The sequence below is a fragment of the Zeus faber genome (assembly GCF_960531495.2).
Source record: "Zeus faber genome assembly, chromosome: 2".
Taxonomy (NCBI): Eukaryota; Metazoa; Chordata; class Actinopteri; order Zeiformes; family Zeidae; genus Zeus; species Zeus faber.
The window spans coordinates 19,978,133-19,999,914 of record NC_137189.1 but is presented as its reverse complement, the minus strand read 5'-3'; the positions used below and the strand labels follow the sequence as shown (position 1 = coordinate 19,999,914).

The window sequence follows — 21,782 nt, the reverse complement described above, 5'->3', positions numbered from 1 at the left end:
TGGGTCCAGGTCATTTGGGCCCAGGATCAGTGCGGCTGTGCGCCTGTTGCTCATTTATTGGTCTAACGGGCAACATGTAAAACCCTCATCACCACACACACTCAGGAGCAGAGCCCCTGTCATGACACATGTCCATCTGCTCCTGGGCTAATTCCACCTTGTCAACTTGCTACAATAAACTTGTGCCTGCAACCCCATTGTCTGTCTCTGTGCCGTAGGTCCCTGAAACCGCCACTCGGGTGGTGTGCGGCAGGCCAAACTGCCACACTTATTTTTGATAAATTGAACACTGAGGGGGCGGCCTCACCTCCACGTTGCATCCCTTGGTGACACCGGTGTAATCCGAGCTGCTGAGCAGATTATACGGCGTCCTGGAGATCTCAATGTCGCGGAGGCAGCCGGCGTAGTGGTCCAGCGTGACCTCTGACCTGCACACCGGCAGACGGAAGCTCTGTTATGAAAAACGGTGTATACTCCCCCCCAAAAAAGAACGATTCCCTGGACCTTCTACCAGGGTATGATGTTAAAGTTGTGAATAACACACACTAACGTAGCATCAAAGGCGGTGACAACAGCAAAAGACAGAATGTGACGTTTGTCCAAACTGACAATTTAATTGAACTGAACTAGAAAAATCTACTTTAGATGCACCAATTCCATTGTATTTCACTTTGTATTCAGAATTGACTTACTGGTACTTGCAGATACCGACTACTGATGTGAGTATTTTTTTAGTAATAGCATTAATTTGCGACATCATGGAGAAGTAGTGTAATGGTGACGACGTCTCTGATAGGTGGAGCTTGCTGTTACCATGGAAATGTTTACCGTTGTTTTTCAGCTAACGCAGATATCTATATCCAGTTTAATCTCTACATCTCTATATCTATGAATGAAATTCATAGATCCAACTTAATTCATCATGAGGGCATGATCCTATATCCATATTCTCGCACAACAAATTTAATGGACCATTCAGACATAGAACGAAACAACCATTTATTTTGTGCTAGTCAGAACAAATTTTAAACCCATCAATTTTCAATTTGAATACATCCAAGCTCCACCCCTCCCCACAGTGGCATACATTTGAGGAGGTTCGTTTTAGTTTTAGTTTCAGTGTACGTATCTGCGCCCCCTCTCCTTCCCGATGCCCCAAGCCGCCGAAGTCAAAGAAAAACTCCTCATTCAAATTAATTGATTTAAATTTTGTTCATGAAAAAACTAGGACAATCGTACTCCGGGATATGATTGATTAGATACATTTTCATGACGATGAGCATGAAAAAAACCTAAGACCGGATCGAAAAACAATATTAATCCGTGAACATTTTTCAGAGAAATGTAACTACTAATACTTGTGAATGATCTTTGGTTTCATTACTTCGGTACAGTTGAATAAAATCACTATGAAAGAACCTTAATATGTGTTTTGTGTGGGCAAAATGTCAAATAGATATACACACTCACACAGCCCTATATCTTACAAGTTCAAAATACCGATTATGTCATCAAAATATAGTTGTTCACTTCATATTAGCACATTCTTTCCAGTCTGAGCCTATTTTGGAGTCTGGCCAGGAGCTGCATTTGAACCAATTAGGCGCGACCTCCTTCCATTTGCTCCGTTGACCTGCCGATAAATGGGACGTTTCAAAGAGAAGGTCATGGGTGCAACGGTCAAAACCGGCAGGTTAGCAAACGATTACGAAATACGAAAAGTTTTACGAAAAAAAAAAAGGAAAAAAAGAAACCTGTCAACTTCGAAGTTAATAGCTTCATTAGCTCAATAATTAGTAGAGAAGAACTACACAAGGACATTATTAGTTACACATTACGGTGGTGTGAGTGATGGCCGATCCTTCTAGAAGTTTCCCTGATAGAAAAACACTCTCAATCTTGTGCGTGTGTATGTGTGTGTGTGTGTGTGTGTGTGTGTGTGTGTGTGTGTGTGTGTGTGTGTGTGTGTATACCTGTAGTTTCCGATGGTGGGCAGCCCTCCGAAGTAGATTCTCTGGTTTTCTTTAAGGTTGAGGCCGCTAGCTGAACCTGGAGATGTGGCCACCACCCTCTCCTCAGCGCTGCTGTCGATGTCCACCACCGTCACCGTGGCTGCTCAAAAAGACGGACACAACCAAGTGTGTGTGTTACATATTTTGTCCCGTCCCCTGCTCTACTCATGTATTCATCAACTTCATGAAGTTCATACATTTTTTAAGAGGTTTAACATTTCTAGTCTAATCCAGTCAAATATAATCCAATCTTATCTCCACCGATCTGATATACTTTAATGTCATACAACGCAATGTAATAGACTTAATTTGAATCTAATTTAATCTGAATGATGAGGTATGCCTCATTTTTGTGGAATCATATTTTTTTAGTAAAAGTTCATAAACTAGACACACTTTATTCATTTCAAATGAATATTCCATCTCAATGTATTATTGTATTTCGCAAATAGCCGTGTAATAAGCGGAATAATGTGCAGCCAGGCCAGCATTATCACTAACAAACCCCCTTAGAGTGATGCAATACACATCCTGGTCACCCTGTCGGCAGTGAGCTTGCGAGAATACCCGGCTGGCTGCACATTATTCCTTAAATATAAAATACTCTCATTTATCATACTCTGATCTGATATACTCTAATCTAATCTAACGTTATTTATCATCCATTCATTCAGTTCCTGATGGAGTCACAGTGTGATGTGTACCTTTCTTCTGGTTGCGGGACATGGTGAGGGACTTCCAGCGGCCGTCGTTATGGCGGCTGGTGGATGTGGCACTGCTGACCCCTGAGCCAAGGTCAAAGGCCACTTTCACCTTGCCCTCTGATAGCTCCAGGGACATGAAGTCCTTCTGCAAAACAAAAGAACAATGAAATTAGGGCTCTAATCTAAGATAATATGATAATATGATAATATAATATGAATATGTTGCGTGTGCATGTGTGAATGTACGTAGCCGTACCAGGTCCTCCTTGGCCAGGTACATGAGCAGGGCGTCCGAGGAGAAGCTGCGGAACTTGAAGGTCACCGTGGAGATGTTGGGGTTCCAGCGGATGGGCCGCCCCACCGCTGCATAGCCCTCCCCATCGAACTGCACTGTTCCCTCGCCCACCGACTGCTGGGGGCTAAGAACGAGGGAGAGAAAGTTAAAATTTCATATGGTATTACAAGATGACTTTGGCCATAGTTTCCTGAACTGAGTATTTAGTATTTACCTCTAGCTAGTCTGTTGTAATTGCAGCTACTATTGCCTCTGTCTATCTCAATCTCAATTCTTGGTTTGTTCTAATCAGATTAGGATATACCAGTGAACCCTCGAGTGGTCATCAACATTTTCACAGTTTTTCCACTGAACCCAGATGGTTTCATTTGTTAGTTGACATTGCTTTTTCTCACATCTCAAATAGCAGCCTTCTATGTTTAGATTCAGCCGGTAGGCAGGCTCTGGCTCTGAAAAGCTCACTGCACAACTACTCGGCTAAAAATGAGACCTCCGAACCACATGGAAGGAAGAAGCTCTGTTCTTTACGTAAAAGACTGCCAAACAACAAAAAGAGCTAAATGTAAAATCAACACATGATACAATTTTACAAGATGCAGAGCTCCCTCGGAAAACAACGCATTAAGTTCGATCCCGACTTGGAAATTTTAGTTTTTTTTGGTCAGGTTATCATAGACTAGTGCTCCCTCGGGTGGTCTGAATTTTCACACTGTAACGTTACCTGACTGTGCAGCCCTTACAGTCTCCCTGTCTCTCCCTGTAGTTCCACAGTCCGATCGGCTTGCTGTCCAGGAAGGTTTCCCCCATGCAGCCCGTGAAAGTGTTGGTCCTCACCGCGTCTGCTTTCTATAAGATGGACAGAAAGAGAGCGAAAGAGAGAAACGAAGAGTGACCCCCGAAAGAGTCGGAGAAAGGGAGAGGGTGTGAGAGAGAAGAGGAGAGCTTGTCAAAAACATAGCAATGGTATATAAATGTATTGTAACACTAACCCTAACCTTAACCCAAACAGGTGATCATGGTAAAAACCCGTATTTTAAGGACAGATAACAAGATACAGATACAGAAATAAAGACAGACCCACAGACAGGTACCTTGACAGTGCCCAGTATCCCCCCGACGAACAGGTAGGCGTTCTGATCTACGTCCAGGATAGTGAAGGCCGGTGGCGAGTTGGCGCTGGTTGGGGTCGGCATCAGGCCGGCCATAGCTCCCTCTAGTGGATAGACTGATATCGTACCGTTCAACCCATTACTGGAAAGAGAGAGAGGGAGCCGAGGGATGCAAAACTTAGAATAAATTCTTTGAATGAGAGCTTGAGGTAGGGCTGGGTTATCACCCAAATCAATGTCATTTTATGATAGTGATATGAGATATCGTATGAGATATCATCTTCCTCAAAAATATTGTTATATTTTATTTAGTCAATTTTGCCTAGCCCTAGTTTGAGGAGTGTGTCTGCATATAAAACCAAGATGAGATGTGTGGATTTGTAGATGGACCCAGTGTGACAGAACCAGCTCGAACAGGCCTTCGTCAAATCTCTATCTTTACAGGGAATTGGAGACAGCACTTCCAAACCACCTTGGCAGCAGCACGGCTGCTTCGTTTTACAGCAAAATGAATGTTCCGTGTGGTAATCAAATTTTCGCAGCAGAAATAGCAGGAGTCCATTTGCAGGTAGATTTTCTTTAGACTTATGAAAGCAGCTACAGAGACCCCAGGTAGCACGGGGGCCCTTAGGGGTAATCTTATGGATAAGAAATGAACAAAGAAAGCTATATAAAAGGTAGGTAGTCTATGGCTGAGCTGGGACCGTTCCGCTGTGCATGAGGCGTTGACTACTGTATGTCATGTAGGGAACCCGGCCTCAGCAGTGCACGGAAATAAATAGGAGTTGCCAGATCGCACTGTATTTTTTTCATTATGTAACCGTGAGTCAACAGATGATTTTCCGCGGTGAAACTGCCAGCTGGTGGCTCGGTGAGCTTCTGTTCATATTTTGGCTATGCCGATCCTCCCGCACATCAACCTGACGCGCAAGCCAAATTCAACGAGACAATTCAATGAAATTAAAACAATTACGTCAAAATGAAATGCAGACTATATCACACAGATGGGATAAGTATTATAGGCCCCAGAAACTACTGAACTTGCAACATTATAAATGATTACAGTGGGTAAGAGCCTTGGATGTCGACTGCAGTATAAGTTCCTGTGTTTGACCTTGTGTTTGTGAGTGCGCCCGTGTCCGTTTGGCCGTATCTGCACAGAAATGAGTTTGAATAACAACAGTGTTAGTATTAGGCCTCCGTGCTGAGGCTCCTCCAAGGTGAAGATGTAACTTTAATAAGTACTCTGTATGCACACGTCAGTGAATAGAGAAACTTTGCTATTTCTCTTAAATGCAAACTTTGAAATGCTCATAATCTTATAGAACACGCTACAAGTGGCTCAAATGGAAGACTTGTGAGTGAGTGTATGTGTGTGTGTGTATATGTGTGTGTGTGTGTGTGTGTGTGTGTGTCCGGTGTGTATGCTTCTCACCGCGAGGCTTCAATCCGGTGCCATTTCCCGTTGTGTATGGCTTGATGGGGGTACTCCACCCTACCCACTCCCGATCCCACATCCCACAGGAAACTCACTTTGCCCTTACGCATCTCCAAGGCCAGGAAGTCCACCTGAGAGATGGTGAGAAGCGTGGATGAGTGAGTGGGAAGTGTGGTGGAGAGGGGAAAAAAAAGAACATTCTTCTCACCGTATTCAATGTATACTTTTCAGTTGACTTCCACGATTTGGAATCCCATTGTAAATACACATCTACATACACAACTACTGCCCTTAATGGAGAGTTTTCAACAGTTATAATGTTACATGGAATTTAGATGGATTCAGCTGGTGTGTCCCAGCCCAAAAGCCTTGGGTGGCGGGTCCTTTTCGAGTGGACTACAGACGTATATATCCACCCTGTCAAATCAAATAGGTCTTCATGATTTTATTAGTAAGTCGTAGTGTATTTGCATTTCGTGCTGTCTAGATAAATCAGTGCTTTGGAAGCTCAAGAAATTAGTTGTTAGTGTTTCAATGGATTTTTTATTGCACTTTTTTGTTTGTTTTGTGTTTTTAACAGTGCACGAAAGCATTGCAGATTAGTGCGCTATTCAATTTGTAAATATACATTGGAGCAAATCTTAAATTATGTTTTGGCCGTGACATAATGACTCAAGGACAAAAATGGATCCAGAGGCCAGACCAGTTGAGAACCACTGATTTAACCACAAATGATTTCATCTTTTTCAACACACTTTCGGAGGCACGTTTTAATCCCATTTCAACCGAGCTATTGTTTAGCGTTAGGGACATGATAAGACTGGCAGAAAACTCCCACACGAAGGAGCTGTGTGGTCGGGAGAAGTACAGACTGTACAGCTCAAAAGGGTAAAATGGCGGAATCTTTCCAACAATTCGGTCTTAAAGGGGACCTATTATTCCTTTTTGCACAAGTTATTATACTGTAGGTCTCTGAGGTCCCCAAAACTCATTTTTCAATTGTTTTTGCTGAAAAAATATCACTCCGATTTTGCAGCCATTCTAGCCATTCTAACATGCCTCTAAACCAACCTGTTCCAAAACGGGCTGTTTTTTGTGGGTTGAGTTACCCTTCTGAGGCCTGTAGATCTGTGAGCCAATGGGGTTCAAGCTTTACTCCGGGTTCCATTGTATGAAGTACGTAAACATTGAGTGATTTAACCTTATCAGTCCACTAAAATCTGTTTCTGAACAAATTTGAGGTGAGAAATAAGCACTCCAGTTGCTGAATTTTCACTTATATTGTATCTACAAGGCCATATTCAAAAGCTTGTACTGACTTTCTTTGCCATGCTCCAAGCTTGTTTGTGGGGACACGACACCTCACCGGTACTCTCAGGACGCAGGGATTTTTTGTTTCATGTAAATTTTGGAAAATAAAATAAATTCAACTACCATAAAAACACCGCACAGCGAATTGCGTGCCACAGCCCACAGTCTATCTACCACATGCTATATTTTTTTGTTAAGAAAGAAACACAGCAGAATAATTTTTTAAATACTTACTTTTCCATTGTCTGCAGGTTATTCACGGACAGTTGGTATTAATTCCTCTTTCTTTTAAAATATTTGTTTGTCAAGTTACTCACATGGGAGGCGGTTGTAATTCTACGGTGGGCCCTGTGACGTATGAAGGGATCAAAAATCTGAATGGCTGGTTTCAGGACATGTTTACTGACAAAGGCTGCTCATAAAAAACTGACTAGGTTGTCTTGTTTATTTTATTCTTATTTATGTTAGTAGGCCCATCATAGACCCAAATGTACAGTATGTGCACAAGCACTGAAGAATGTAGGTTTTTAATAATAGGTCCCCTTTAAGTAAAATTTCACAATATTTTGCTGCATTCTGATTAATGACCTTATTACTTACGTATGAAAATTAATGCAAGACTATTTCTGCATATGCTCCCTTCTGGATGACGTCTCTGAGGTGCTTGCAAACACCCCCCCCCACACACACACACACACACACACACACACACTCATCTGACCAGTCTCACAATCACAAAACAAAGTGCAATATTGTTGATATTAATTTGGTATAAATGATAAAAGAGCACACTAACAGAGCATTACTATTCCAATAATGTAGGTTTATGTGCTATTAGAGCATTTAGGCGAGTGAAATATTAATTAATACAACACAACACACACAAACACACACACACACACACACACACACACACACACACACACACACACACACACACACACACAAACAAACACACACAGACCCCCCTGTCAGATGAAGCAAAACACTTATTTCTCAGGGGAAATCAGACCAAAGCAGATACAGTAGCAACATAAAGTTGCTGTTAATTTGTGCCACTAGTTAGGACATAAACACACACACACACACACAGACCTGTTTGTGTGTGTGTGTGTCACATTAATGTATCTGTGATGACTTTAGTGTGACACATTGTAATTAATGTGTGCGTGTGTGTGTTTATGTGTATGTGTGTGTGTGTGTGTGTGTGTGTGTGTATGAGAGAGAGAGAGAGAGAAAGAGAGAGAGAATTAAAGAGAGAGAGAGAGATACTGCATGCATGCACATGCAGTTTTGAGCCTAGGCATTTTAAGTATGATAAATGCCGCATGTATACAGCATCCTCCACCTCATAAAAAAATATGATTAATGCTCTAATATTCAACCACTGATAAAATGAAAATCTGCAGCCAGCAGCTTTTTTCTTTTTGGATCCCTCAGCACTAACGTCCACATGTGGACACAGACCGGCCGGGCTGTAAGACAACCACCAGCAGCTGGGTCAGGTAAAAAAGATGTGCAGCCACGCGTCAGGTGTACGACTTTGCTTTAGTGGAAATATGCACGACACCGGTGTCACCGGCGCCTTAAACTGGTTGATGAAGTACACAGAGTTTGGTGGAAGAAGTTTGGTGTGTATGGCTGTGACCACAATGGAAGACGTGAAGAGATTAACGGGGATATGTCCAATTTCACATTATTAACAGTAAAAATGCTGGTCATATGTAGGGCAATGTTTGATTTGTAGGGAGAATAGTTAGCTATGTTGTTGTGGACTTTTTTTCTTCGCGGAAGCTTTGCAGTCGGCTGAGATAGCCAGAATAGTTATACAACCAAACTAAGTATAGTAGTTATAAATCATTTTAAATCAATATTCCATCTTTTCACCTACATATTTAGCAGAGCCGAGGTAAAACAGCAGGTTGTCCGCCGTGGTGGTTTTGACGTGGAGGACGATGGTGTTGTACCTCCCCTTCCTGATGTCAGGCCGGTAACTACGGAGACAGTCGCCACCTGATGACACCGACACTTTGATCTGCGAGGGAGGAAAATGGAGAGCACAGTTAGCTAGTTCCACATAGCCTAGACACCGTAATGGGCAAATGCTATATACTGTATATCGCAATACATCCGTGAAATTAGGAAAATCCAAACCCAAGTACCAAATCAAACGCGTCAAGTATTTAAGAAAATTTATATTCAAAGTCTGTTTTGACACATAGCAAAGCGGGGGAAATATTGATTTGTTTGTTCTATTACTCCCAAACTAAGGGTCTAAGTCAATACTGTATATTTGTGAATGTAATGAATGTGAATGGTACAAGGTATTGGATGATACTTGAATTTTAGAATTTGATATCGTTACAGAGCAGACGAAAAGTACAAAAAAGTGTTTTTTATAGAGATTAGTAGATTTACCGAAACCTGTTCTCTAAACCTGAACTGGAGTTTGTTGCGTCGCCGTGTTTATTCGGACTTTTCCGACTACTCACCGAGTTGGCTTGCTTCCGAGCCTGGTTGATCAGTTCTTTTATTTGTGAGATGTTCCGTCGCAGATTGTCCTGAAGCCGCTTGATGGGCTGCAGCTTTTCCAGCAGCCGATCCGCCTCGTCCTCCAAATCCTTCACTTTAGCCCCTGCGGCATGAACTGAGGGGGCAGAGAGCAACAATGGTGGTATGGTAAACGGTTGAGAGTGGAATATGTGCCTTGCTGCTGCTAGTTAGAGGAGGCAGCGCAGAAAAACTGTGATAATGAAGCAATGTTCTCTACGGAACAGCAGGAGAGGCAAAGGCAGACAAAAGGAGGAGTAGAAGCCCAAGAAAGAGAGAGAGAGTGAAATGGAGGAGCCGGCTACAAATAAATAACAAATTGGACGGTGTTGCTCACTATCCAAGGGATGCATTAGGGCCTTTTGTACACCACTGTCTTAGAGGTGTCAATAATGGAATAGAAAGAAGGAAAGAAAAAAGAAAGAAAGAAAGAATGGAAGACAAACATTGTGCTAAACTAGGCAGAGCGTTCATGCTCAAGCAGATGAGAATAGAACAGATGGACGCGTAATTGAAAGTAAGCAGTGAATTAAGGTATGAAGTAGCAGTGGTACAGCGGTGCACCAACACCATATTTGAAAACAAGCTACCGTTACAGCCAATGGTAGACTGATGCAGGCCACAGGCTCCAACAACATTTTAACACCACGAAGGATTTGAGCTAATCAAACTAGCCGGATCACATAAACATGTACAGTAGATCAGTGTCCGTACAAATGATGTTATTATTAAAAGACATTCTAAAATAACGATGCCAGGCTGACATCACTGGCTGTGTAGGGACATCACAAGCGTGTATTGGTGCACCTCTGATGATACTGAGGGATTAAAAAGTGATATAAATGAAGTATACATACTGATTGCTGTGGGGCGTTGAAAACAAAAACAGAGACAAAAGCAAATAATTAGCAACTAGAATTTGATTTAAACATTTTACATTCAAATCAGTTGATAATATAATATATCCTTTTAGGAACGATAGAAAGTGATAGTTAACCTCAGACACCAACAGCACATGATCACAATAATTATAATATATTGTGCAGAAAGCATAGGAAAGACACAGCATATTTCGCCCCAAAATCAATCCAACTCGATGCTTACTCAGAGGAGGTTCATCAATGAGCAATCTCACAAAAATATGGATGATTGAATATCATGCTAGATTATGAGCAGTTAGTAAGTCATTAAAAAATCATTAAGAATATTTGAATTTATACCAGCTGACACTTCAAACAACTCATCACATAAATTTGAATCCAATTAGGAAAAAAACCCAATGAATGTAAAATGTCAACCCTCAAAAGTCAAAGTTTGTTCTCTTATTACAATGACTTGATTGTATAATGACTAAATTCTTTAAATGATTTACTGATGATTTATTACATAATTTTGTGAAGAAACCAGAAAGTTATCTCTTGCCAGGCGTTTTTCTGAGTTTCCACTACTAGCCAATGACAGAGCTCCGTACTGTTTTTCTCGGGGTCCTGGATCATCTGATTGGCCGCATTGACGGTGTCCTCAAGCTGGCTGTAGTTCCTCTGGAGACCACGGAGTCGCAGGTTCAAGTCCCCCAGGCGCTCCAGGACATCGATGGCTGTAGCGTTGGCGTCTGCCGCCACCACCTTGGTGGCTGCTAGCTTAGCTGCTGTGTCTGGACGGGGCGCAAGTTAAGACACACACACGCACGCACCCACGCCCACACACACACACACACACACACACACACACACACACACACACACACACAGGTGTAGGTGGTTCATAGAGACAAATAGAAAACCCTTAAGGAACAAGATTAGATGGGATTATGTACATTGTTTTTTAATATTGTGAGGACATTCTTATGACAACATATTAGTTTGGATTATGATGACACTAAATGTGTCCTGACAATCCCAATATCCTATAAATGTTGGTGGTGTATTCATGTCCTTTTCAACTATATACGTACACGCACACACCCACACCCACACACACACACACACACTATCAAAAGCCAGTTGTTGCAGTCTTTTCTACCCATCTTCACTGTATGTCAGTTCCTTCCTTTGAGACAACCCCTGTCAGCGGGGTATCTGTCATAGGAGATGTGTAATAAAACCACATCAAACATGTCAGATATTATATTACGGAGAAAGCATCTTATTATTGCGTTTCTTTCGACACAGCAGCTGCTTCGGCGTCTTCACTGGGGAAAATTTGATGTATTAAGCCAATCATTTTAAAAATTGTAATTCTGAAAAAACCTAATGGAGGATACCATACAGAACCAAACGACCTTCACACTTTTTTCTTTACTATTTTTTCAACTATCATCGGAGTGTGTTCCAGTGTGTCTGCATGTGAAATCGACACGTGTCAAGTTAAGTTTCCCAGAGCAACTGACCTCTCTACTCACTGTAGCTGTGCTGATATTGACACCCTCTCTGATTCCCCCATTCCTGTCCATCACACACACACACACATACACACAAACACACGACTTATTCTTACCATTGGGGAGAGCGTGGAGCGTTGCCATGGTTTCGTTGACAGCCTTCAGCACGTCTTTGTTTTTGTCTCTGGCAGCTTTCACCCTGCCCTTCAGACCGGCCACACTGGCTGCATTCTCTAAATACACACACACACACACACGCACGCACACACGCACGCACGCACGCACGCACGCACACACACACACACACACACACACACACACACACACACACACACACACACACACACACACACACACACACACACACACACACACACACACACACACACACACACACACACACACACAGTAAGTTAATGGTTAGGGCGGAAAATGGGGATGGCTACTACTAATAAAATAACAACTGTAAGCATCCTGTCTGTCTTTCTGACTCTCTCGTTACTGAGCCCTGTAATGATCCACAGAGGTAGAGGAGAGAGAGAGCGACAGAGAGAGATGCAATTGTTTTTTTTACCAGTCGTTTTGTTAGGCTAGTGCCAAAGTTCATCTCAAAAGACAGACAGACAGACAGACAGACAGACAGACAGACAGACAGACAGACAGACAGACAGACAGACAGACAGATAGATAGATAGATAGATAGATAGATAGATAGATAGATAGATAGATAGATAGATAGATAGATAGGCAGACAGACAGATAGATAGATGGGTAGATAGATAGTTAGACAGATAGATAGATGGGTAGATAGATAGTTAGACAGATAGACAGATAGATAGATAGATAGATAGATAGATAGACAGACAGACAGACAGACAGACAGACAGACAGACAGATGGATAGAGTACCTTTGACTTCATTTTGTAATTGCTTTGCTTGGTTTAACAGTCGGAGGCTCTTCTGCAGCGAGTCCTTGGCTGCTTCCTTCACTGGGACGTCGGGACCCGAGGCCTACACACACACACACACACACACACACACACACACACACACACACACACACACACACACACACACACACACACACACACACACACACACACACACACACACACACACACACACACACACACACACACACAGTTGTCATCTCACACACATTTGTCTTGTATACATTCTCTGAGACATTTCTGCAAAATAACTTGAAGTTTTTCCAGAAAGCAGATATTAGGAAATGCCTCGCTGAGCACACTGGGGGGAAAGAAATCAGAAGAAGCAGATTAATGGCCACCGCACTGCGACGCTGGGTGAATGTGCCAGGCTTTGCTCACGGGCACTTCTGTCGCAGCAGGACACAAAGAACACCCAACGCCCAATATGAGCCCTGCGGAGAGAGAGAGTGTCTTCTGAAGACCACACACACACACACACACACACACACACACACACACACACACACACACCTCCACTCAGGTGCGCTAATCTGCATACCTTTTTAAAGATCAAAGGAGAAGCACTTTGCATTGCCAACCGCATTAATTACTGAAAAAAAAAACTTTTAATTGACTGCTCTTCTGTCTCTTACCTCCTTTCCTTCTATTTCTACCTCTCTCTCTCGCTCTCTCTCTCTCTCTCTCTCTCTCTCGTTCCATCCTAGCCTCCCGGCTGTTTGAGGGAGGAGAGGAAAAACCAAAAGAAAAGCCCCCGGAAGAGGCTCAAACGAGGGGAAAACGGAGGAAAAAAGTGGGAGGCTAAAGAACAGAACGAGTGAAAGAGGAGAGGGGAGATGGGAGGTGAAAACAAAGGGGGAGAGGAGGAGGAGTAGAAAGAATGGAGGACATTTAAGCAATGGAATGTGGAAGAGAGGGACAGAAAAGCTCTGGAAGAGACCGGGGGAGGGGGAGGAAAGTAAAAAAAAAAAGAGGGATGGGGAAAAGGAGTGTCCTCAGGTGTGTGTGGGTGTGTTAATGAGAGAGAAAGAGCGAGAAAGAGAGAGAGAAAGAGGGTGAGGGAGAGAGAGACAGAAAGAGAGAGAGAGAGAGAGACAGAAAGAGAGAGAGAGAGAGAGAGAGAGGGAGTGGAGAAGAGGGGTAGAAAGGGACACAGCCACGCTTTGATCCTTCAGCCATGACTAATGGGGACCAGCGCTTACATTGCAGTGTGTGTGCACACCTACACACACACACACACACACACACACACACACACACACACACACACACACACACACACACACACACACACACACACACACACACACACACACAGTATCTGTAACTATTGCGTTTCACATGCTTTTCCTCAAACTTTATGTGGGCTCTTGTGATTGCACTGGGAGTGACTTTACTCACCACCCTCTGGGAAACTGAGACATTGCATCAGTAATAATATAATAATAATAATAATAATAATAATAATTTCGCCAGGAGGATAATACAGGGTGCAAAAGTGTTCAAAGGGCGACGGCAGAGCCTCAGCAGTGCAAAAAGAGCCAGGATAGAAGAAGTACAAATGTTAAAATGAGTCTATATGACGGTCCATGGCCAGCAACTGACCCCATGGGGAGTTTGTCGATTTCCTATTCAGTTTTCATGTTGGGATTTTAACGTGATTTAGCCACAATTTAACATTGGAATTAACAGACACAAATCGAGGCAAAATCAAGTAACTTTGACACAAACATGTGACAATAACATTTTTGTGAGCGTGACGCCGAGATTATTTTAAGGCATACGGTTTTAAGGTAGATGGCTATGTTTTCTGACATAATGGTATTTTCCAAAAAGTAGGAACGATACTAAGAAATACAAAGATGAGCTATCATCAGGAAACCGCTAAATGCTTAATTTGAAAAACCTCAATTGCTAAAACTCTTCTAATTGCTAAAATTTTGACACTGACCAGGTCCTTTTAGTTCATAATTAAGATTATAATTGTATAATTATGTAATTATATAGTAATTATTATTACAAAAATTATAATTACAAATATGGCTGCTAGTGGATACGAGCGTGTGTGCGCATGTGTGTGTATGTCTCCTCACCAGCACCAGTGCCTCAGTGGCTCTCTGTTTTGCCGTCTTGGCTTCTTTCTCCGCTTCGTCGATGTTGGCTTTAATGTTGCTGTAGGCCTTGAAGGCTGCTGTCGCGTTGAACGACAGATTCTTAGCTTCGGCCAAAGTACTGAAAGGAGAGGAGGAGAAAGAGAGAGAAAGAGGAAAAGAGAAGAGAACAGAGGGAAGGAGGGTAGGAAAGTAGTAAAGTAGTAAAAAAGCATAGACAAACAAAATACAATTTCGGCTATGGGTCTTCTTTCTTACAAAATAGGTTAAAGACGACAAGTCAAGCCGAATTAAAAACTTGGCAACTAGTAAAAATCAGTAGTCGTGAAAGCCCTAGTGTGTGTGTGTGTGTGTGTGTGTGTGTGTGTGTGTGTGTGCACAGTGGTACTGCTCTTACTTGTCCAGTATGGAGGCTGATTCGTTCATCTGCAGGGCATGCTTCTTGGCCTCATGCACGTGGTCGGCCAGGCCTCCACCGCTCAGGCCATCGGTGAGGCGTCCCACCTTGTCCTCTAAGCGGCCGTGGAGAGGACCCAGCTCCCTGTCCATCTCTTCCAGGTCCTGGACGCACGCACACGCACACGCACACGCACACGCACACGCACACTCCCAATATCAATCATTTCAATTCTGCATAGTAATTAACTATCAAACCCACCAGGTAAACCAAACGTTTGTTCATGAAACCTTCTTACAGCAGCTGTGAAAACCTCCACAAAAGAATATTTAGAACCGATCAACTGCTGTTCATGTGTGGTGAATGCTGTGGGTTGTTGTATTGCTATGTTGTTTTAAACACAGATAAAAAAGAAAATGTGCTTGTGGTACACACAAAGACTGAGGACAAAAACAGATGACTTTTTTATGATATGTGACTCAGATCTCTTTATTCGTTACAGTGTGAACAGCACAAATCACATGGAATGGGATCTTTTCAATTCAGATTTGGGCCACTTTCATACATGGTCCTAAATAAAGATAAGATAAAGATAAAGATGAAGATGCTTTATAAATCCCCAAAGTCTAAAAGTCTATAAAGTCAATTTAGTATCTAAATGGATACAGGTCTTGCGGTGGGGTGACTGAGTGTCTCTCCATTATGCTTGGAGGAAAATAAAAACATTTAATACATCTGCAATAAAAGAGTGTTAGGATTACGCAAAAAAAACCCCCAAAAACCTTGTGGTTCAAGAATAAACTCTGAATTCTGCCCCTGACTTTAAGACCGGCGAGCAAAGCGAGGCGCACCGCGGCCACACCCACCGCGCATTCCCACCCGCACAGCGACCGACCGCCACCATCGTATACAGTGTGGGGAGGGAAAATAATAACAGATAGATAAATAGAGTGACCTGGCGAGGGTCACCCACGTTTTGTGAATCGGGCCACATTTTCCGCACATTGTGTTTTTATTTAATTTAATTTTTTTGGACCGAATTTCCTTGTTGAACGATACAAAAAAAAGCACCCTTCCCCTGTCTGGATTTAAAGATTTCATCCGTGAGGTACACGGTCCCAAGCTGCCCGACAACCACACGGGCGCATTTGCCTGCCATGTTTACTTCTGTATGACAGCGTGCTGCGTGGGACGTCTTTGTGCATGCGGGTGAGTTCAGGACCGTGACCCGTTCACACTGGAATCTGATATTGGCCTCATTGAAAAAACAATGTGAATAGCCAAACAAAAAAAATCGTATCTCAGCAATAAATCCGAATTGAGCACTGCAGCGTGAACATAGCCTCTGTTTTTTGAGGTCAGAAGAAGAAAGAAACAATGCCTACCTTGTTCGAGAGAACTGTCGATCAAGGCAACTACCGTTATACTTTTTTATGCCTTAATATTGTAATAGAACATGTAATGCTAGCTTTTGAACCTCTAAAGTCTTGTGGGAAACAAAATATCGTTTGTACTGTAACTTTAATCGTCTTCCGTTGCACTACACTTGGCTGTAATGGTTGGACTGAAACAGGACTCATAACTCTGAGAGTAAGGCATCCAGAGAAGGAGAAACAGTATTGTGTGTGGTGTGATGGATGTTTTAACATGCCCATAATATGTGATAGAACACGTGTTTGTCTTGGGCCAAATCTGTCCAAATCTCAATAACACAATTATGATTTTCTCTATGCATTTGCTTTGGTAGCAAAACTTATTTCTAATGTCCTGGAAAACGACTCAGCCTCCCAGCCTAATTCTTTAATTACTTACATACCATGTTTAACTCAAAAACAATATTTCACAACGGAGTCCTCAAAAGTTTTGCATTTGATACCTCAATCTCCTCATTGATCTTGTCTGAGAGCAGGTTGGCCTCGGCCAACAGGCGCTCCCCTTCTCCCAGAACCTCTTGGGTCGCCTGCTTCACCCCGCCAACTGCAGAGCGCTTCCTCTGCAAGACAATCACACACAACGCCAGTCTGAGGGGGAGGCAGCCAGAGGGATTTGGTCTTGGACTCTTTGAGTTTGAGTGTGAGCGTGTTTGTGTCATGGAGCCAATACAGGGAAGGGAATTGAAGCTAGGGCTGTGACGATAACACATTACCGCGACCAGGTGACTTCAACATAGGGTTGAGCTCATTACCGGCATTAACACAACTAATAAAAAAAAATATATATATATATTTATATATATATTTAATATAAAAGATAATATATATTTTTGTATTTCATTTTTTTGCTGGTGAAAGTTACAGGACAGCATATCATTGTTTAGTTATCATCATTGACTGTCTTCCATTCTATGTTCAAGGGCTTCTGGAAAAACAAAGCTCTGCAGTTGCTCCACTCGTCACTTTAGCTTTGCACGCTGTGCGCAAGGGGGACGGACAGTCCATTAAACATATGGGGCATTTCTTTAATGTGTTTTCCAATTATTATTAATTATTTCTAAGGCTGTCCCCAATTCAGAATTTTGTCAGTCGAATCGGATTCAGCTTTTCGATAAAGAAGCTTTCGATAAAGAACCGTTTCCATCTCTAATAAAAACAGAGTGATGCAGAGCGCAGAAATGATTGTATCTCATTCGGAGAAAAATAACAAGTGTGTGAATGTGAATTTGTGTGTAGGAGTCAGATTTTCTTCTACCTCCAGGGCAGTGAGGTTGGCGTGGTTCCTTGCGCCCAACGACCCTGCCTCCCTGCTCTTCCACTGGGCAGAATCGAGAATCTCCTGGGCTTCCTGTAGCTTTCCCTGGTGGTCCGAGAGCTTCCCTGACACCTGGGACAAAATAAGACACGAGTGAGCCTCCGCCAACCTGACTCTACGAGGGTCATTTAGCATGAAGCAGAACCTCAACACATAGAATTGATTGTTTAATTAGACGCAATTTCTTCAAATATATGGTAGCTACATATACTGTATATGTATATATAGGATACTCCTGTACCTCTGCTTTAAGGTCATCTGTGGCCTGGTGAGGGTCTCCAAACAGCCTCTTCACTTTCTGAAACAGCTCCTCCGCCAGGCTGGAGAAACAAGAAGGTACGACAGGAGCTCCAAATAGGGGAATATGAGTCATAGACTATGACTCATATGAATTGAGAATTGAGGATTTACTATGACTCATAGTAAATCCTCAATTCTCAATTCTCAATTCATCTTCACGTCACAATGTTTCAAATGGAATTGAGGCTCCCTAGGGAGCATGTGGCCAAAGAGTCTCAAATCGTGCGACGGCCATGTTCTCAGATACAGCTCTGGCTATTTTAATGCTGAAAATAGGTGGTATTCCCCTTTAAATTGCCGTGGCTTCACAACTGGATGCGACGATAAATTGCTGCTATAAGCTGACGCCAAGAAGAAGAAAGACAGAACTATGCTTGTTTTTACAAATAAATCAAAACAGAACAGAATGGAGTAGAATGACACAGATTGGAACAGAGGAGAACAGTGGGTAGGGAGAGAGAGGGATGGATGAAAGTTAGGAGAGCAAAGGAGCAGAGGAGATGAGAGAATGAAAGACGACGAGAAGAGAAAAAATGATTGTTTAAATGCTTGATGGAGCCTGGGCTAGTCTGGGAAAAAAATGAAAGAAAAGAAAGAAAAAAACAACCCATAATCACTCTATATATAAGGCAGACTGTTTGGATGTTTGGAATGGAATAGCTGATTCTCCTCTATTGACCCCCCCGGCAACGTTAGATTAGACCGTAGCCATTTTAAAACACTTCACATATCATCAGACTAATGTGTGTTTGCATGCCTTGGTGAGTGTTTGCGCATGGAAAGTGAGTTTTTGTTTGTGTGTATCAGAAAGCGGGGACATTTAAAGGGGCGCAACTTTTTGATCCCATCTTTTTAGCGGGTGCATTCATTCACAGGGAATAACAATGTCAAGGCTGAAACAACGTTCCTCATCGATCACTCGACAAGTCATTCTAACATGAGAGTGACCTCCAGACTGTATCCTCCTTTTCTCCACCCATTTGTAATTCTCTTCACTCTGTTCTGTACCCTCTCTCTCTCTCTCTCTCTCTCTCTCTCTCCACCCCGAAGCTATAGTTTTAATTAAATTGTCGACCTCGTCAACATTTACTGCTGAGAGAGACAGACAGAGACGGGGCGAGAAAGAGGATTGAAAGAGAAGGGAAAAAGCGAGTTTACAGAGCGAATGGAGCAAGGAGTTTGCTAATCAAACGCGTTGGGAGGGAGGGAGAGACAGAGAAAAAACAAGAGAGAGAGGGGAGAGTGAGAGAGCTCTTGCTTACCCATCAGACTAATGGCTATAGGAGATGTAGCAATCAACAGTCTATTAAATGGAAGTTGTTTATTCGAAATGTCTTTGGTGTCAACAGACCATGCGGCAATAAAACAGGGCAAAAATATTAAGTGAAAAAACAGAAAGAAAGAAAGAAAGAAAGACAGGGAAAAATTGGAAGAAAAATAAAGAATAAACATGTATTCCTGATTCCGTTTTTCCTGGAATTTTGAGTTTAAAATCTTAACACAGGACACATAACAAATGCGTCAAATCTATGAATGCGTCAAATCTGTTCAAATCTGTTTAGCACCTTGTGTATGGCAGATGTATGGCTCACTTAATGACCGAGTTCCGTTCCTAGGACCAGGTCGTTAAGCAAATTGGTGGATAAGCGAGGACCCGTGTTATTTCACGCTTGGGGCTGTGGCGATTACGAACGCTAGTGTAGTGAATACTGACAGACTGCGGGAACGAGACAGAGTGAGAACGGTGGTGCGCGATGAGATGCTTGACGCTGAGACACTGCATGGCAGCAAGCACACCACGGTATTGTACGCAGCGCACAATATAGACTGGTCGGAGAGCTGGTCGCAAGCCCGAATGGTCGTTAAACAGGTAGGTCGTTAAGTGAGGAGTACCTGTACTTGTGAGGACTGGTCTTCCACTTTTTGGTTTAGATGTGCACCAGGAACATGGGTCCTCTCTTACCAGGTGTATTTAATCAATTACCGTATTTTCCGGACTATAAGCCGCTACTTTTTTCCTAGGTTTTGAACCATGCGGCTTATACAAAGGTGCGGCTATTCTGTGGATTTTTCTTCCACCGCTAGGGGTGCTCTAACCGGAATTAGAATCAAAAAATCAATGCAATTAGACGAAAAATCAATGCAAAGAAGAATACGCTACTTTTTCTTTAGCAGATAGAACGCGGACGATAAATTACCAACTGGTAATTATTTTCAAATCCTCGCCCCTTCATCATGGAACCCACACGAAGAAGTTCGTATGATGCAAGTTTTAAGTTGAAGGCCATCGACATCAGTGTGAATCGGGCATCTAAAGCTGCACTCCGGGTTGAGTGGGAGGCTTGGATGACAAGTGGTGAGAAGTCATTCACAAAAACTGGCCGCATGCGAAAAGCATCTTTTTCTGATGTCTGTCAGTGGACCCTAACAGCGTGGAGTGCTGTGAAAAAAATCCACCATCACCAACGGGTTCCGAAAGGCTGGACTGCTACGCGAAGAGAGCGGCGCACCTTCAGAGTCAACTTCACCGGAGGATGACAGTGACACGGAGAGCGAGACTGATGGAGACAGATGTGACGAAGCGCTTCTGAGGCTGTTCAACTCCGACACTGAAGAAGTCGACTTCATGGGTTTCAGCGAAGATGATTAAAGTGACTTGTGGTTTCAAACACAGGAGAAATGAAGGTAAATAAATGCCGTTTTTTTTCTCTTGGTTCTGTTCCGTTTTAATCAGCAAAGTGGCTGCCGTGTTAAAAGGCACTGTTCGGAAAGAATCGGAAATATCTAATTTTTCAACATAGATATCTGCGGCTTATAGCCCGGTGCGGCTTGTATATCTCTTTTTTTTTTAAATAGAGCGGATGCGGCTTATATACAGGTGCGCTCTATAGTCCGGAAAATACGGTAACCTTACTTTGATACCAGTACAAGAATGTGTGTGTGTGTGTGTGTGTGTGTGTGTGTGTGTGTGTGTGTGTGTACAGTAGGAGCCACTTGAAGAGGCCTCTTCCAGCCGGTTGACAGTCAAATTGCAACCAGCTTCCAGTCAGCTTCCAGCCAACCACCATGCGCCCAGCCGGCTGCCATTCGGCTGGAATTGCCCCTCCTTCCCATGTGTCCTGACAGGGCGTGTTTAATTTTGACTGTAAACACACTCATTTATTCAATTGCAGTGTGTTACCATGAGATGGTGCTAACTTCACAAAAAACACAACCACATTCCCGAGAGATTTCAGATTTTCACCCCTAACCCATACCTGAGATATTATCGTTTGAACCCTGACCAGTGGTCATCTTTCATAGTTCAATTGATTTTTTTGTCATGAATGAGAACAGGTCTTAATGCTTTATTTTGATTTACATGTTGCACAGCCTTTTAATTTCAAAATGGGAGCTGTTTTTTTTTATTTACATCTTTTAAATTACAAAGTTCAATAGCTTTGTAATGAGAGCACTCAAACTAGGTCTATGTAATTA

At 42.7% G+C, this 21,782-nt stretch overlaps 1 protein-coding gene across 1 annotated transcript in view; it reads right to left on the bottom strand.

The window, feature by feature from the left end:
• lama2 (laminin, alpha 2) overlaps positions 1-21,782 on the bottom strand; it is a 207,320-nt gene that overhangs the window by 27,855 nt on the left and 157,683 nt on the right. The window contains 17 exon segments of the mRNA XM_080021184.1: positions 308-428; positions 1,974-2,112; positions 2,717-2,861; positions 2,973-3,135; positions 3,733-3,857; positions 4,103-4,262; positions 5,556-5,689; positions 8,761-8,904; positions 9,362-9,516; positions 10,891-11,073; positions 11,916-12,032; positions 12,708-12,810; positions 14,843-14,981; positions 15,258-15,421; positions 17,134-17,250; positions 17,946-18,077; positions 18,247-18,325. Coding sequence (XP_079877310.1) covers positions 308-428; positions 1,974-2,112; positions 2,717-2,861; positions 2,973-3,135; positions 3,733-3,857; positions 4,103-4,262; positions 5,556-5,689; positions 8,761-8,904; positions 9,362-9,516; positions 10,891-11,073; positions 11,916-12,032; positions 12,708-12,810; positions 14,843-14,981; positions 15,258-15,421; positions 17,134-17,250; positions 17,946-18,077; positions 18,247-18,325 — 2,320 coding nt within the window.